Source organism: Fonsecaea monophora (genome assembly GCF_001642475.1).
Source record: "Fonsecaea monophora strain CBS 269.37 chromosome Unknown Scaff46, whole genome shotgun sequence".
In the NCBI taxonomy this organism is placed as follows: Eukaryota; Fungi; Ascomycota; class Eurotiomycetes; order Chaetothyriales; family Herpotrichiellaceae; genus Fonsecaea; species Fonsecaea monophora.
In genome coordinates this window covers 3451-20953 of record NW_019173977.1, presented here as the reverse complement: position 1 = coordinate 20953, position 17503 = coordinate 3451, and the positions used below count along the sequence as shown (strand labels likewise).

The 17503-nt window shown below is 46.2% G+C and overlaps 1 protein-coding gene across 1 annotated transcript; it reads right to left on the bottom strand.

The window, feature by feature from the left end:
• Nucleotides 1–717: 717 nt before the first annotated feature.
• On the bottom strand, nt 718–4254 carry AYO21_06539 (hypothetical protein; the record flags this gene model as incomplete). Its single annotated transcript, XM_022656498.1, has 1 exon — nt 718–4254. The coding sequence occupies one exon, from the start codon at nt 4252–4254 to the stop codon at nt 718–720; it is 3537 nt and encodes a 1178-aa protein (XP_022511108.1).
• Nucleotides 4255–17503: the final 13249 nt, after the last annotated feature.

Sequence of the window (17503 nt, the reverse complement as noted above, 5' to 3'; positions counted from 1 at the left end):
GAGGAAGATGGCAACCAGGAGAAAGAGTAAGAAAAGGAACGACGAGACAACGAAGAGCCGTCGCGTGTTTTGCAATGGTCGTGACTCGTGTGGTAGTTTGGTGGAGTTCGAAACCCTCGCAGGCTGGTTTGAGATGGTGGGGCGAGGACCTGATTGCGTTGCAACGCGCGTCTGGGCCACTGCCGACGCGTTCTTGTTCGGTAGATCCCTTGGTAGAGGTTTTGTTCGAGGTGAGGCGGGATGAGGCAGCGCGCATCAATAGTGGTAGGTGATGGCGATAGAGACAATAAATGGCAAAGAGTCAAGTGCTCACTCTGGCCATTGTCGCCGTGTGGTGTGAGGGCAGGACGGCGACAACGGTTGACAGAGTTTTGCTGCTCGTGGCATTTGCATCGGCCGTTGGCACGCGCTATGCTGCTTTGACTCCATTTTCCCTGCAGGGTCTCGTCATATTATGCCTTGGAGTCCCTTGACCGTCGGTGCCGCTTCCTTTCGTTCTCACTCGCCCATCATTGGCATCTTCCAATGGCCTGGTGACCCCCGTAGCATTTATCCTCTTCGGGGCCCATGAACTCCACCACCACCACCCAACATTCTATTGCTATCCTTCTTGCCTTCACATCATATACATACATGGATGGCTCAGTGGAGAAAAAAGGGTATCATGTTTCACGTCGCATGTATCAATCATAACATCTAATCGACCAGATATAGACATCATCGCCTTGATCGTTTTCCTCCTCCGCCACTCCCTTCGTTCGTCTTTCGCTTCCGACCCTCTCGTCGCCAATACTCGTCTCGCTCTTTCTTCTCCCGCTCTTCCTTCTTCTCCATGTTCTCGGCAACCTTCTTGCGATAGATCGCCCGTCTCTCCTCCTGCTTCTTCGCCCTCTTCTCGGCCTTTTCGTTCCGCAACGTCTGCAGCTTGTGCATGAGATCACGCGCCTTCTTCTCCTCTCCACCCAGCACAACTGCTCGTTTCTGGAGGTAGGTTGGTGCTTTGCGTGCCTTTTGTTGTGTGATTTGCGACTTGAATGGGAGGTCCGCAGCCAGAGTCCGGGGCACCCGCAGCGGGTTGAAATGCCGAGTTGGTCGTTCAATCTTGTGGTATGCTGAATCCTTCACGAGTGGAGTTGGTATTCCCATTGCTGCTCGCACGGCGCCCGTCAAACGCATCGCCTGCCATTCACTGGACCCATCATCGACACCTTGTCCTTCCCCAGCAGCTGCATTGCCTGTAGGAGGTGCATCTAGGAGATTGGTGACTGGGTTGTAAAACCGATGTGGCTTGACGGGATACCATGCTCGCAAGAAGACAATATCAGACATGAGAATCTTGTCCTCGAACGTCGCTCGAAAATGCCCTTCCGGCTTACTAAGTGCCCGCTTGATCTGCCCCCGAATCCCAGAAACAGTGCGGATGCTGGCTCCCTCAAATTTCGCAATCTCGAGAGATGAGTTGAACATATCGCGAATAAAGGCCGTGTTGCGGAAGATCTTGTATGGATGCCCGGTTAACTTTAGCTTCTTGACGATCTCGGTGGTCTCATCGACGTTCAGCACCACTCCGGTGGCCGCTATTCTGAACCCGGGATTCGCGTTTGAAAAAGATTGCACGCAGCAAAACCCAGTGTTCGGGGCAACAAGTGGTCCGTAGAAGGTGCCAAAGCAGTGCATATGCTCCGGGGTATATTTCAGCATTCGATTGCGAGTCCGCGAGTCAGATATCGAATACAGCGGCAATGTCTGAAATCGCCGCCAGCCGAGCGAGAAGATGAGCGGATCGTTCGTCTTGAGAATCTTCTTGTGCCACCGATGTCGCTTGATGCGAACTTGCACAAATCCAAATCGATCCTCGGTCGGCGCCAGTCCACCGATTATGACAGGAAGTTTCGGATTGAACGACCGCACGAATTCGTAGGGCACTTTGTCCAACACTATCCGCGCATAGGTGCCGGCTTTGAATCCCTCGGCTCTAGCTCGCGACACGGGGTCAAGGCTATCAAACTCTGCGCGGTTGATGTCGAGTTGTTTCTGGAGCATCGCTTTTTGCGCGTCGTACCATTCATCCTCGCCAAACTCTTGCTCTGTCGCTTCGATATCCTTCTTTGCAGCATTAGCAAACCCTTCTCGGTCTTCTTCCTCGAAGCGTAACTTCAGTTCTTCTTTGCGTTTGGCGTTCTGAGCTCGCTCCTCCTCCAGGGTTAGCTCGGCTGTAGCTTCAGGATCTTCGTCCGCTGCTGCCTCTAGATCTTCGAATTCGCCGTCTCCTTCATCAGACTCGTCGTCTTCAGACACCTCAGCGTCATCGCCTTCGTTTTCTGAATCTGCATTGGCTCCAGTGGCATTTGAAACTTTGGTGAAGCGGGGCTTGAGTGACTGGATTTGCTCCTCATCTTCCCATTTCTCAGCTAACGCGTCATAGTCGTACCTGGGCGTTTGTCGGTCCTCGAGGGTAGTCTCCTGATCAGTTTTTGCTTTCTTGAAGAAGTTGTCGTCCTCATCATCCTCGCCGGCGGCCATGTGCTCGTCCGCGTTTTGCCCTGACCATTTCGAGATTACCTGCGAGGGGGATAGTGTGAGGTCGTACATTAATCTGGAGAGGTCGGCAGCTCGGAAAGCAGCCTTGTTGGCGTGCAACTTTCGGGCACTTTCAACAAGATTCTCTTTCCAACGTAGACCGCCATCGTCCTCATCCTCGTCCTCGTCTTCTTCACCGTCTTCAGAGCCCTCAAGCTCATCGGCGGAGAGATCGACGCTACCATCCTCGTCGCCAGAAACGGAGCCCATGTCGGAGTCGCTCTCGGCAAAAGCAACATCGTCCTCGCCCTCACGCTCGGCGGACTCATCTGCTGCGACGAAGCCTGGTCGACCTGTATGCCCGGGGAAGTCGTTGGTCTCTTCATCCATTTCGCTATCGTCCTCTCCGCTGACAAAGCCCTCGTCTTCATCTTCTTCCACATCTTTGGTGAAATCACTCTTGTCACCAAACGCACGTATTCCCCTTTTCGTCTTTCGGCCAGTGTCGTTTTCTGCAGCCTCATCTGCCGTGAGCTGTCGACTGCCCTGAAAAAGCCGAACACCTCTGTCTGCCTGTCCAAGTAACTTCCGCTCCGATTGTAGACTCATCATGAGCTGTTCACCGAGTCCCCTCTCCTCTGCATCTTCTGCATCCCGGTCGAAAGTGTTCGTCTTCACGTCTATGTAGACGGCATCTTTGTCCACCAAAACACCACCCACGTCAGACATGGGTGCGAAAAGGACCTTTTGTTTCTCGCCCAGCTTCCTTCGGTGGGCCTTGCCTGTCGCTTTGGCGATGGCCTGGTCGAGGAAGGGTGTCGGGCAGGGGTCGGGCAGGGCTTCGATTTCTCTGACCGTCAAGTCTCCCACGCCCGGGACGTGGACCCGCGCACCCTCCGCTGGAAAGTTTGTGCCTCGGAGATAGCCGTAGAGGGCCACTTGTCTGTCGCATTTCTCGTTCTCTTCAATCTCCGTGGGCGGCGTCACGTCCAGGAACCTGTCTGCAAGGCAGTATGGGTGGCTGTTCCTCCATATCAGGGGTCTCGGATTCTTCATGACGGAGAGAAACCTCGACAGATTGTGGACCTCGCGGTCCGGGTACCGTCCGTTGATCACGCCAGAGAGATAGAACAGTTTTGCCCCGTGGTACAGCTCGGACCAGAACCGGTGTTTTAGCCTCTTCTTCGCCGCGCGCAGCGTGCTCTGCTTCTTGAACAGGTCCAGGTGTGTGAGGATGCCAAAGACGTTGCCCGGCATGCCCGAGACGCTCAGGGCGTTGAGGAACTCCATCGTCTCCATCTCGAACCCGTAGTTGCCGTCGATCATAAGGAGGACGATGTCGGCGATCTTGGCGACGTCAATCATGGCGGCGAGGGAGTCGGAGGGACATTCGAGGAAGGTGAGACGTCGTCGCTTCGAGGTCACCACGGTCAGAGGGCCGGTCGGGTGTGATAGTGTCTGTTTTGCGTATCGCCGGATCAGGCTTTTAATGAGGGTCGTCTTCCCAACGCCGGGGGCCCCGACGACAGCGACGACGATAGGAGGCGCTTCTTCGGGTATGCGGTCGACCTGGGGCACATGGAGGCGCTTCTCCTTGATGTCGCTCGACCGCACGGCCTGCTTGGCCAGTCGCCCTGGTCTGGCGACGGCGAAGGCCTTGACGTTCTTTTCGCCCTTTTTCGGTTGTTTCTTCTCTTTCGACGGCCTATGCGGCCTATTTGATTGTGTCTCCATGGTGGTGATTTCTCCGGCCCGGCCTTCACCACCTCTCCGCCGCCGACTTCGTGGGGGAATATGAAAAGATTGTCAATCGGTGCAGCAGCGCAGACGCTGGGAGAAATAAAATTTCCCGCCAGTGCCACACAGACTGCGGAGCTGGAAATTTCGTCCGAGGTTTAACCGGTGGAGAAAATTAATCCGTCATGGAGAAACTGAGTCGCCGAGTCTGGACAGAAGAAACTTGTCTCAGCTTCCCAGACCCTTAGCGCGGCGCCTACGGCGTTTAGCTCAACGCTAAACCTTTTCCTCCGGAAAAGGCCTTCGCCAGAAGGGTCTGGGAGCTAATACGTGAAAACACCCTAGTCTCGCGTTCGCGTTAGTGTAGAGACACTAAAACCCATCGCGTTCGTACATTATCGTCGATCCTAGTAATAACGCTATAGAATTACAGTATAAAATGTATATATAACTTATTCCTTTTAATTAGGGCTATTAGACGCACTTTTTAGAATTTTAAAGTGACGCTACGTTATATAACTATCCTATATAGTATGCTTTTTTCGATCGATCTATAAGCCTTTAAATCGTGATAGATATACTAGAAAAGGTCTAGCTATATTAGTAACGGTACTAATATATCGAGAAATAGTATATAACTAGCCCTACTAAGATTCGTACAGCCCCGAAGAGTATCTAGTAATATATAATCGATTTTCGGTCGTTCCTATAGGTTCCGTATAAGACTTTTAAGTCGTCCTAGATTCCGCTTCTTCTCTACCTCCCTAAGATTATAATACTAATACTAGAATTACGTAAACGGTTTAGCGTATTTACGGATATAAACCTTAGACTTATTAAATATCGGCGCTTTACTCGCTACTTAAGTATAATTAAGATATTATTCTATATACTCTAACTAGTACTAGTAAAAGTCTCATTAGATAAATATATCTAATCTTCTATCCCGGTAGCTAGATACTTTATATTATCCCTCTTACCCGACTTAGAAAAGAATAAGTGTAGAAGGTTATAGTACTCGATAACCTTAATAGGTTTCTACTCTACGATAAAATAAACACTACACCGAGTAGGTCCTAACTCCGCGAGGCTCTCATTATAAAGTCTTATATATATCGTAGGTAGATTTCATCGATTAAATAGTTATTTTATAGATCTACTAACGGTAGATCTATAAAATAATAGAGTTATAAACGTTATACTAATATAATCGTCTTAATCTTTACTAGTCCGGAGATCGCTATCTCGCCTCTATTTAATGAAGTTATTCTAAAGAGCCCTACTATTATAGACCGCCTATATCTCGTCGTTATAGATAAACTTCATTATATTATCGGTTAGGGAGAAAGCTTTCGACTAGCGTATCGATCCCTCTATATTCTCCGGAATCGTATTCTCCGATACGTCCTATAGTTTAGTACTTTAGCGATACTACGGCTAAGTATCCTTATTAAGTACATTTAATAGGGGGGATTTAGTAGGGATACTTACGTTATCTATTAGTATCTAAATCGACCTAATATATACTACGACCTCCGGAAGATGTAATTCCCCGAACGTAAGATAAAGGATCTACTGTGAGGGTTTGGAAAGAGTTCTGTAACTAGCTAGCTAACCTAGTAATAAGGAGGATAAATCTAAGGAGAGAGAAGGAGGAATAATGTCCCCTCCTTCTCTCCTTATATCGTACGCTCCTCCGTAAGGGATACTTAATGTCTTCCCCTTTCTCCCTTATCCTTCCTCTTTCGTATACGCCTTACGTTTCCCTTACCTTCTATCTCTCTTCCTTACCTTCCCTTACGTACGGTGTCTCAGCTTACTAGGATTCGGTATCCCTTATACGGTACGTACCTCGTCTAATTAGGAAGCTACCCTTTTACCTGTATAATGTATAGGTAAATTTAGCTAATTAGGAGGTAGCGTTAGTCCTATCGTTAGTCTTAGCGCTGGTTCGTTAGAACCGAGCCTCCTTCTAGGTTTAACCCATCACAACACCCCCCCCTTCTCCTTCGGTACTAGCCCGGAGGGCCTCGTATGCATCTAACGCGGCGGAGTCTTATAGTGCATCGGCTAGTTCCTATGTTAGCTTAGCGTACCTAGTCCATTTCACTAGGTATTACTGCCGAGAACCTCTTCCTCTTCGTACGACCCTATCTTTTAGGATCGCTTCTACTTCGTATTCTTCGTCGTTTCTAACTATTACGGGCGTAGGCTGACTATCGTCCGTTCTTTACGAGTTAAGAGGGTCTATTAATGCCGTACGGAGGAGGTCTAAGTAGAAGACATTATGAATACCCGATGGGGTATTTAGACGGTAGCTGTGAGAACCTATTACCTCCGTAACGGTATACTTCGCGTTCTTCTAGTCCAGTTTCTTACTCGTACGCGTCGTCCGTACGTTCCTTAAGTTTAGCCATACCTTATCGCCGACTCGGAACTACGGCGCTTACTATCGTGATCGGTTCGTTCTCTCTTCCTATTCTTATTACGCGATAACTATTGAAGATTACGCTTAGTTCCTCGCTTCTCGGAGTCGTTATACGATAAGGTCTACGTATTATATAGGCCCTCGAGGAGTCTCCGTTATACGGAGGGGCTCCTATAGTTAAAGCGGTTTAATGTGGTATCCGTATAGGAGGAAGAAGGGGCTTACTCCTATCGAGTATACGTCGCGATTATTAATAGCTAGTTCTACCATAGGTAGGAGTTCCGCCTAATCGTCCTATTTTCCATTTATAAACGTACGAAGGTACGTTTCAACCGTTTAGTTCATTCGCTTAGTAGAGCCGTCTATCTCCGGGTGGTAGGCCGTCGATAGTCGTCGTACGATATTCAGGAGTTAATAGACCCTTTTCTATAGTACACTTACGAACTAAGGGCTACGATCTAAGATAATAGCTGATGGTAGTCCGTATTAACGATAGAATGTCCGTAGGAAGATCCTCGCCACGTCCCTTAAGTCGATCGTACGTAATGGTTCCAGTAAGACTCCTTTTCCTAGTCGGTCTATAATAACTATGAGGTTTATATAGCCCTAGCTCTCTAGGAGTTCTATAATGAAATCGACTGATACTTCTCTCTATAGTCGCTCGGGGATCGGGAGAGGCTTAAGGAATCCCTACTTTCGTTCCTTCTAGGCCTTTATTCGTCCGTATACATCGTAGTTCCGTACGAACCTTCGAATGTCTTATAGTATATTTAGCTAGAAGAACTATCTTACTATCATTACTACCGTACCTTCCCGGCTAGGATAGCCTATAATTCTTAAGTCGTAGACCTATTAGATGATCGCCGTACGGAGAGCCTCTAATTTAGGCACCTAGCGTCGACCTCGGAATAGTAGCTACCCTTCCTTATTAAGGGAGCATTCTAAGATCGATACCTTTAGGCCTAGGCCGGAGGGGAACGTACGGGCTCCTCTTCGTATAGACTTAGTAGCCTCCTAGTAGGTGTTACGAGATGCTTTACACGTGAGGTGTTCTTAGCAAACCCGAGGTGGTTTACTTGGTGAAATAGTAGTAGGCGATGTAGTAGAGACGAAACCAAGAGTATAGTGTACGGCACTATACGTAAAGCACTTAACCGAGAGGAACTCGATTATTTGTGAACGAGGTTGACTACGCTTCCTGAAGAAGCAGACCTAGCTAGCTATATACTCTAGGTAGGTTTCCTATCTAGGTAAGTCTAGGCGTTGTAGTGTTGTAGCTATTGTAGGACCTTAGCGTGTAACAGTGCTCTACGTATAACAGCGTATTGCCCTTTTTAGTTGTCACGTGTCTAAGGCCAGCCTTACTAACGAGGCTACCTTTTTTCCCGCTTGACTTTCCCTGTCCCGCGTCCTCGGGTGGTCGCATGAAGGCCGGTTCGTAATACCTCCCCCTCCTTAGCCTGTTTATTATCCTCAACGTACTTAAGGTAGGTCATCGCCCACCCCCGTAGTTTTCCATTCCTTCTTCTTGTTCGTCATGGCTAACTATACAGGCCTTCAGAGTTCATAAGCCGAATCCGAAACCCTAAAATCTTCTAAACCTCTTACCCCGTGGCGGCAGCGTCAAAACGAGATTGCTAATTATATCGAATCGATCGAGGAAAACAAAGCGATGGTTACTTATTCTGAGTGTGTCGCTCATGGCGATGTTTATTTCTACTCTCGAGAGTAGAGTGTGAAGTGTACGGCGTGTTTACGGCACCGAAGAGAGTGTGACGGAACGTTTTCCGTTGAACAGGTGCGGAAAATCGGGGAGCAGAAGAAACAACTGTCTTCTAAGTCCCGGCTTAAACGCCGCGAAATTGCCCGGCTCCGGCGAACCCTAGTCGAGGCTAGGCGGTCCCTGGCCGAATTAGAGGTAGATCTTGTCGGTGTTGAGGAAGAGGACTCCGAGCTGCAAGAGTTAATTACAAAACTAGATGAACTCTCCAGTAATATGTTGAAGCGAGAGATATAGGCTTTAGGTGCTTTTAATAAGGTCCCTTCCGGTGAGGAGGTGGCCCTAGCCGAACCTGAATTCGTTTAGTAGGATGTACTATAGTCGGAGTCAATAGACTGGAGCGTAGTATTGAACTTTAGTGACACTAGGCTTGCCCCTACTTAGGAGAGCCTATAACCCACCGGCGACTACTCTCTCTTTTCGAGTTTTCTAATGGTATTTTCTTTTTAATTTAGGAGGTAAGTCTCCACTGTTTTCCTAAGTGTTTTCTTCACTTCCATATCCTAACCATTTAACTAGATATATGTCTTATTCGTCAGTAGATTAATCTACCGGATAGAAGTCTATAAGTTCTTCTATTTCATATAATAGTTCACCGGTTTCCCGATTAATGTCTACGGGTCCTAGTTTAGCGTTTAGGTTGTGATATAGTTCCAGTAATGATTTATGGAAAATAGGGTGAATCTCTAACGTTTTAGGTAGATCTAGTTTAAAAGTCACTAGTCCTAGCTTTCGTTTAATGCGATATAGTCCGATCTTAGTATGATCCAGTTTATCGCTTAGTCTTTTTATTCTGATGTTTTTTCGTCGTATATAGACCATCCCCCCCTCTTTAAGGTCTAGTCCCTTAGATCTTTTCTTATTTTCTCTTTTTATTGTTTTTTCTGCGATTTTCTGTAGTTCCTTTTTCATCATTTCATGTAGTTATTTCATCTTTTTTAACTATATTCTAGCTTCCTCTGATACCTTTTTCCTTTCTTCTAGTTTTCTGAATATATCGGGGTAGTATCCGTAATTTACGAAATATAATGAGATCCCTATGATGGCTGTACTGTTATTAAAAGCCATTTATACTGTTAGTAATAGCTATACCTAGTTATTTTATTTATAATTAACGTAGCATCGTAGATATTATTCTAATGTTTAGTTCGTCCTTTCTATCTATCCGTCCGTTTATAGATGGTAAGCTATTAACAGTTTTAGCTTTATTCCGAGTTAGTCGTTCAACGATTACTAAAACTGCGATGTAAAGAGTTTATCCCTATCCGAAATGACTTCTTCTAGTATTCCGTGTTCCGTAAATATCGTTCGTATGAATAAATATGTAAACTCTTTCGCCGTAGCCTTTTCTATAAATGGTATTATATAGGCGTATTTCGTTAGTCTATCGACTACTACCATTATACTGTCGTATTCCTTACCCGTAAGAGGCTCTCGGGATACCGGTAGTTTTATGATAAAGTCGACCGTAATTAAACTCCACGGTTTTTCTAGTGTCTGTAGTGTCATTAGAAGTCCGTATAGCTTATACCTTTCTTTCTTCGCTTTCTTATAGGTATCGCACTTATTAACATATTCTTCGACATCTCTTCTAAGTCCTTTCCAGTGGAAGTCTCTCGTTACGAGTTCAAGTATTTTTACGATTCTAGGGTGTCCTATAACTTAACTATCGTACCTCTCTCTCAGCACGTCTTATTTTTATTCGTCTATAAGCTTAATGTCCATAACTACGAGCGTTATATTCCCTCCGTACTGTAGTAAGTCTCCATTACTCCTAAGTAGGGTATCCGGCTCCGGTTAGACTATTCCCATGTAGTTAGGTCGGCGACTTAGTGCGTCTACTCTACCGTTTTCCGTTCCTTTAACATGATGTATTCTAAAGTCGTATCGTGCGAGTGTTTCCGCCTAGCGAACTTGTCGTCTGTTAAGTTCCTTAGTAGTTATCTAGTATATAAGGTTCTTATGGTCTATATATATCTACACTAGATACTTACCTCCTTCTAGGTAGACTCTCTACTAGCGAAGTACTTCGACGATCGCTAGTAGCTCTTTATCATAAATGTCGTAGTTTAACTCCGGTTAGGTCATTCGTCTCGAGTAGTAGGCTATAGGTCGTAATCGGCCTTAGTCGTCCTTCTACGTGAGGCAGGCCCCTATAGCTTCATCCGATACATCCGTTTCGAGGATTACTTCTTTTTCTGGGTCGAAGAGCGTAAGAATAGGAGCGGAGGTCATCCGTTCCTTAAGCTCTTTAAAGGCTATTTTACATTTTTCGTCCCATTTAAATTCTTATTCTTTCCTTATTAAGTTCGTTAGGGGTATCGTGATTTTTGAAAATCCTTCGATGAACCTCCTATAGTAGTTGATAAGTTCTAGGAACATTTATACTTCCTTAACGTTCTTTAGCGTCGGCCATTCATCGATAGCTTTAACCTTGTTAGGATTTAGCGTAAGTCCCTCCGTTAATACGATGTAGCCTAGAAAAGCTATTATATATACATAGAATTAGCATTTACTTAACTTAATAAGTAAATCCTTTTCCTTAAGTTTTTATAACACCTTTCGTATATATTATATATATTCTTCTTTCGTTTTGGAGAAAATGAGGATATCGTCGAGGTACGCGATAATAAATTCGTCTAAGTATTCTCTCAATGTATCGTTAATAAGTGCCTAGAATGTAGTAGGGACGTTAGTCAGTCCGAAGGGCATTACCTAATACTCGAATAATCCCCATCTAGTCCTAAACGCTGTTTTCCATTCTTCCCCTTCCTTTATTCGTATACGGTAGTAGGCGTCTCTAACATTAATTACCGTAAACTATTTTACTCCGAGTAATCGATCCTATAGTTCGTCGATTCTTAGTATTAGATAGCGGTTCTTCTTAGTGATTACATTAAGTTTTCTATAATCTATATAAGGTCGTAGTCCTCCGTCCTTTTTATTTACGAAGATAACTCCGTATGATATTAGCGACTCTAACGGTCGTATGAACTTCTTAACTAGATGCTTCTCGATATAATCTTTGAGAAAGTCTTCCTCTTTTTTAGACATCGGGATTAGTCCTCTATAATGTATTAGTGTTTTTCCTTCTTCGAATGGGATTTCGTAGTCCTATAGTTAATGTTTCGGTAAGGCTACCTCGCCTTATCTTTCTTTAGTGAGGATCTTAAAGTCTTTATATTCCGTTAGGAGCTCTTCTATAATAGTGCTAGCTAGTGTTCTCTCCATCGGTCGCACTAAAACTATTCTTTTTAGGGCCTTTAAGGATGATCGGTCCTCCCTTTTAACGATACTACTCTCCGTAAATGTTATTATCTTCGTCCTCTAGTTAATTATTAGGTTATGTCTTTAAAGCTAGTCCATCCCTAAGATCACGTCGTACCTTAGAATCGATGTAATGTCTAAAGTGATTCTTTCTCGATGTTATTCGATTATTAATGGGATTTCTTTTAATTCCGTAGTGATCTATTATGACAGTCGTCCGTCCGCCATCCTTAATGGGTATGGAAGCGTTTTCCGTACTTCGTAGTTTCTTACTCTTTCAGCTATGTCCGTACTTACATAACTTTAATTAACTCCTAAGTCGATCATAACTTATACTTAGATCCCTATAAGACTCGCCGTGAGGGTTATATAGTTATTCCCTAGTGTAGTCATCTCTCTTAACTCTAGAGGCTTTCTAATCCTTTAATTATTATTATAACTTCCCCGCCTCTTTAGGTCGTCACTTATAAGTTTTTTAGCTAATGTATATATCTCTCGTAAATCCATTAATATATCTCTTATCGGCATTCTTCTATAGCGTTAAAAACGTCTACTTCTATAATCGGGATAATGTTAAAGTCTAGGTCTACATTATAGGCGTACTAGTGCTCCTCTTCCGTTAAATAATTATCCGGATCTAGGCATGTGAATTCTTTTATAATAAAGTCTTCGTTAATTCTACTATCTATAATGTTTTCGATAATGTACTGCTAGTTTAGGTAGCCGTCTCCTTCGTCGCTACTGATAAACATTATGTAGATCTCTCTTTATTAGTAATGTAAGTACATTTCATTTTTCTAAGGGCATTCTTATTCTTCATAGATTACCTTTCCTTCTTATATTAGTATTATATACACCTCCCTTAGTATCGGTATACCTAGGTCCTTTAGGTCGACATTATAGTAGTGTAGATGTATATTTTCTTTTTCTTCGCACTCCTTATCATAGTAGTGGAGCCTTCTACAGTAATGATCCGGGTCTTCTCGCTCGTCGATAACCCTTATTCTACGTAGTGGTCCGGCTTTCGTCGGGACTAGTTCCTCGATTACTCCCCTTTATCTCTACAGTGCTTCTTATCGTACCCGTACTTTAGCGATCTTTTTCATCCTCCCTTCCGTAAGCCTGATCTTAATGGTGTCTAGCTGTATTAGTTAGTATACGTAGGTATCTTCTCTCTCGGGACACTCTCGATCCCAGCACTACGTTAGGTTGATTTTTCTAATCGTCGTTTAAGGTAGTCCGAAGGGGCTGTATATAACGTAATCGTATTCTCCGTTATATATACATCCTCCCTTACACTCTCCCGTTATCTAATAGTTTATAGCGATAATAACTTCGGCATCGTCGGCGTCCATTATGATGTATTATCGGTGATAGACGTCGTCATGTATAGTTAGTCTTTCTTCGGGTTCCTCGATGGTGAACCTTCCATCCCTGTAATCGTTACATAAACTGTAATTCAGTCGGCACCCCGTTGTAGAATCCTCAGCTTCAGCTTAGTTCCCTATTTTTGTGCTCGCGGCTCTGATATACGCGATCATCTTACATTCCTTACAGCTTTAATAGACATATACTAAGGAGGCGTGTCTTTCCCTCGGCTTCTCCTTAATCTCCGATGTCATCATATTAAGGCTTTATTACGATGGTGGTACGATTAGTATCAGACTAGTTAGCTAACTGGAGGGTGAACGTGTGTACTATGGGATCGGTATTGATAGATAACTAGTCTATAGATAGAGATGTCAACGCTTGAAGAGGCTTCAAGGTTGACAGATGCGACCCCTCTTACTATGTACATGCGGTAAGCCAGCTACTTGGCTGGTGGCCTAACTCCTTAGTTAGTGGCCTGAGCTGAGTGTCTAGTGTCACGTGGGTGTTCGTGACAGTTGCCCTTTTCCCCTAGGCAGTTCGCCCTCGAACTGGTAAGGTAGCCGAGCACACGGTAGCCTTACGCAGCCTTGTTAACTTAGCGCTAGTCCTAATGTGGAACTATCCGCATTTGGGCAATAATAGTATAATTTGCTATTGTTGCGTTGAATGAATGCCTTCGATTTAACTTAATTATGCTCTCAGCATTTCGTTCTCGTGCATTAATCGCTTAATGCATTCATTCTGTTGCCATTCAGCCTATTCAGCCCATTCAGTTCCTTTTCCCATTCATGGCACAATCGCATTGTGCCTAATAGGTAGGTGGTTTCTGGTCCTGTATATATCTGCGTCTCCGATTTCTGTTGAGGCCTTCCTTTCCTTTCCTTTCGATCTCTTTACCATTGCTTCATGCGTGATAGTCGCCTGCTTAACTCGTTCCTAAATCAAATAATTCTCTTGACTCAATCTTGTTGTAATGGCTCCTCGTCGGTCTCTCCCTAAAACTCCTACCCCTTTTAAGGGTGTGCGCCATGAGCGCGAGTTTCCATAGTGTTAGCGTTGTGTCCGAGCCCTGTAAGCATGCTCCTCTACCGCTTGCGGCGTACTTGAAGCATGTCCCGTTACTGACTTCTATACAGGGCTAACCCTAAGAACGACCCTACCGACGTTGTCGGTGATGGGTGTGAGGTGCCCGCTGGCACTAGTAAATGCTCCCGTTGCACTAAAGGTAACCACCCTTGCGTCCCGGTCCCCTCCCGTTTTTAGTCTGCTGTCGATAAGGTGTGCGCCGCTGCCATCCCTGTTAAAGAGGGCGAAGAGCCTGCTCTCTCCAGTATGTTCTCCCTATTTTCCCCAGCTGCTAGCCTACTTAGACCCTGCTGATCCCCTGCGTAGTAAACTAGATCCGTAAGAAGGCTGCTGAGCTCGGTAAGGCGTTCACTAGCTATAAGAAGGAGGTGACTAAGGCCTCTAAGGGCTTTAGTGTCTCGATACCCTCTAAGCCCAGCGCCGCTATAGGCAGTGGTGCTAACGTAGGCATTACTAACCTTATAGGTTAATAGATTGTTGAAGCTTTACGTACTTTAACCGCGGTACTGGCTCAAGCTGTAAGCATGCTTTTGACCTGCTTTTCTTAAGTCCCTTTTAGCCTAAGCTAATAGCCTACTTCTCGCAGTATAACATCACGCTTCCCCGCTGGTCGTGTCACGAACCGCCAAGCATAACCCACACGTGACAGCCCCTTATTATTTGAGTACCGCATGCTCACCGCCTGAGGGAAGCTTCCTTCCCTCATGCTTTAAGTTTCAGTTAAGATATACTATTAAGGAATACCTATACCTACCTGTACCCATCGCTACCCTCTGCCTATCTCCATAGGCCGTTCCTGACATTCTTAAAGCATCCCTCAAGATCGGTCGGAGGGAGCGACGTCCCGGCGCGTCGCACGCGGTACGATGGCGCCTAAGAGGGCGACCCGCTAGGAGCCTTATATAGAGGGAGGACCGTCATAACCTACTACGGGGAGCTCAACGGAACCTACAATGTAAAACGACCCTACCCCCGACGAAGAAGGGGATACAGACGACGACCGCGAATCGCAGCCGGGTCGCGTAACACCCGCAGTAGAAGAGTCAGATATAAACCCCGAGGCGGACTTAGAGCTATAGGCGCTCCTCCGGAAAAGAGCCCTACTAGTAGATACCCTTAAGAGGTAAAGATTAAGGCTCGAGATCGAAGCGATGGAAGTAGAGGTCGCAGGAGAAACTCCTACGGTATACGCGGAGGTAGAAGGCACCTCGCTACCGACTCGTAAGCGACCCCACCGTAATTCGTCCCTAGATAAAGATCGCGACGAACTATAAAGAGTAATACGTATAGTTAAGCTTAAACTCTTTGCGAGTAAGTCTATGCAGCAACTTCACGCCTTCGATAGTGGCTGGTAGACGATCTTCGAGTCGCTAGCGAGCGACGTAGTCCCGGACTGGCCGCAGCGCATCCGGACCGCAGTTAATTATCTCGAGGGCCGCGCCCTTAACGAATAGCGACGAGACCGGCGGGAAGGAAACCCCATCCCGCTGATATGGGACCTCTTTATCTCGTAGTATAAGGATATAATCGAAGACGCCGACGTCCGTAAGGGAGAAGCACTCGAAAAGCTGGGAACCCTTAAGTAGGCCGCATTACAATCGGTTAGAGACCTAGTGCATGAAATGATACTATTAGAGGATGAAGTCGGCCCTCTCACCGAGGACGAGAGAAAGGGCTAGGCACTATTCTACGCTCTAGCGCCCCGCCTGCGAGACGTAGTTCGGCGGGACCTTAAGACTATTACGTCGCGAGCCTAGGTCCTCGCCTCGGTATAGAGGCTCGAAATAGTAGTCTTAAAGGAAAGGTAAGCGGAGCGTACGCGGTTAGCGCGCTCTACGCCTACTAGTTTAGGTGGGTAAGCCTAGTCGATAACGCGCTAGACCCCTCGGCGATCAGCTTAGGAACCGTAGGCGAAGCGCGACCGAGAACCGTCTCCCCTCATGAAAAAGGCGAAGTATTAGGTAGGAGCCGTACCTAATACCTTTAGCGGGGAGTGCTACGCCTACGGCCAGCGAGGACATAAGGAAAAGGATTGTCTACGCCCTAAACCTGCGACCGCCGCCGCAGCGTAGGCGAAGCGTACGGGCGACGTAGGGAAGAATGAGGATAAGAAAAAGCTAAAAAAATAGGACCTAGCCTACTAGGCGCCGTAGCGGCGCTAGGTCTAGATCCGGCGAAATTCTTAAAGTCCTAGGAACTAGGCTGGGGAAATGACTAAGTACTAGTTATGGAGGTAGAAATCTATACCCCTATAGGAGCTTAGAAGGCCCGCGCGCTACTCGACAGCGGGGCGGAGAAGAGTTTCATATCCCACCTCCGGGCGGTAGAGTAGCGTCTACCTAGCGAAAGGGCAGAGAGAAGCGTACGAACCATAGGCGGATAACCGCTGGAAGTTTATGGTGAGCACTAGGTTAATACCTAGGTTAAGGACGCCCTTAGAACAGTTAAGATGAAGAAACACCGATACCTAGCGGTTAAGCTCGTAGAGTATAACCTTATCCTAGGCTATGACTGGCTAAAGGAGGTTAACCTAGACATTAACTGGGAATCGAGTACGTAGTACTATCGAGACGTACCCGAACCGTAGGTGTTAATGGTAGGCGTTAAGAGACTCTTAAAGGAGGCGAAGGATACTACTATTAGCCTCCTCTAGGTATAGCTAGCCCCCTTAGAGGGGTAAAGAGGCGTAACCGTTACGCTTACGGGACTTACATAAGAGCCCTAGTTACCGCCGTAGTTTACGAAGTTCGCTACGGTATTCGGAGACCCAGACGAAGACCCAGCTCCTTCTCGGACGAAGGTAAGGCACTTCATTCCACTTGAAGAGGGGCAGACAGCGCCCTACGGACCTATATACCCTTTAAGCGCGAAAGAACTGCGAGTCCTGCGCGAATACATCGAGACCGTAATGAGTCGAGGATGGATTCAGCCTAGCGAGTCCGGGGCAGGCGCTCTAATCCTATTCGTACCTAAGAAGGATAGTAGCCTACGACTCTACGTCGATTATCGTAGGTTAAACCGAGTAACTAAAAAGAATCGATACCCCTTACCTCTCATCCCTAAGATCCTGGATCGACTCGTCGGGGCTAGGGTATATACGAAGCTAGACCTAAAGGACGCTTATCATCGTATACCTATAGCGGAAGAAGACCGCTGGAAGACTGCGTTTCGCACGCGATACGGGCACTTCGAATATCTAGTTATACCCTTTAGATTAACGAACGCGCTAGCATCATTCTAAGCCTACATTAACGAGGCTCTTAAGGGTCTCTTAGACGAGGTCTATATCGCGTTTATAGATGATATCTTAATTT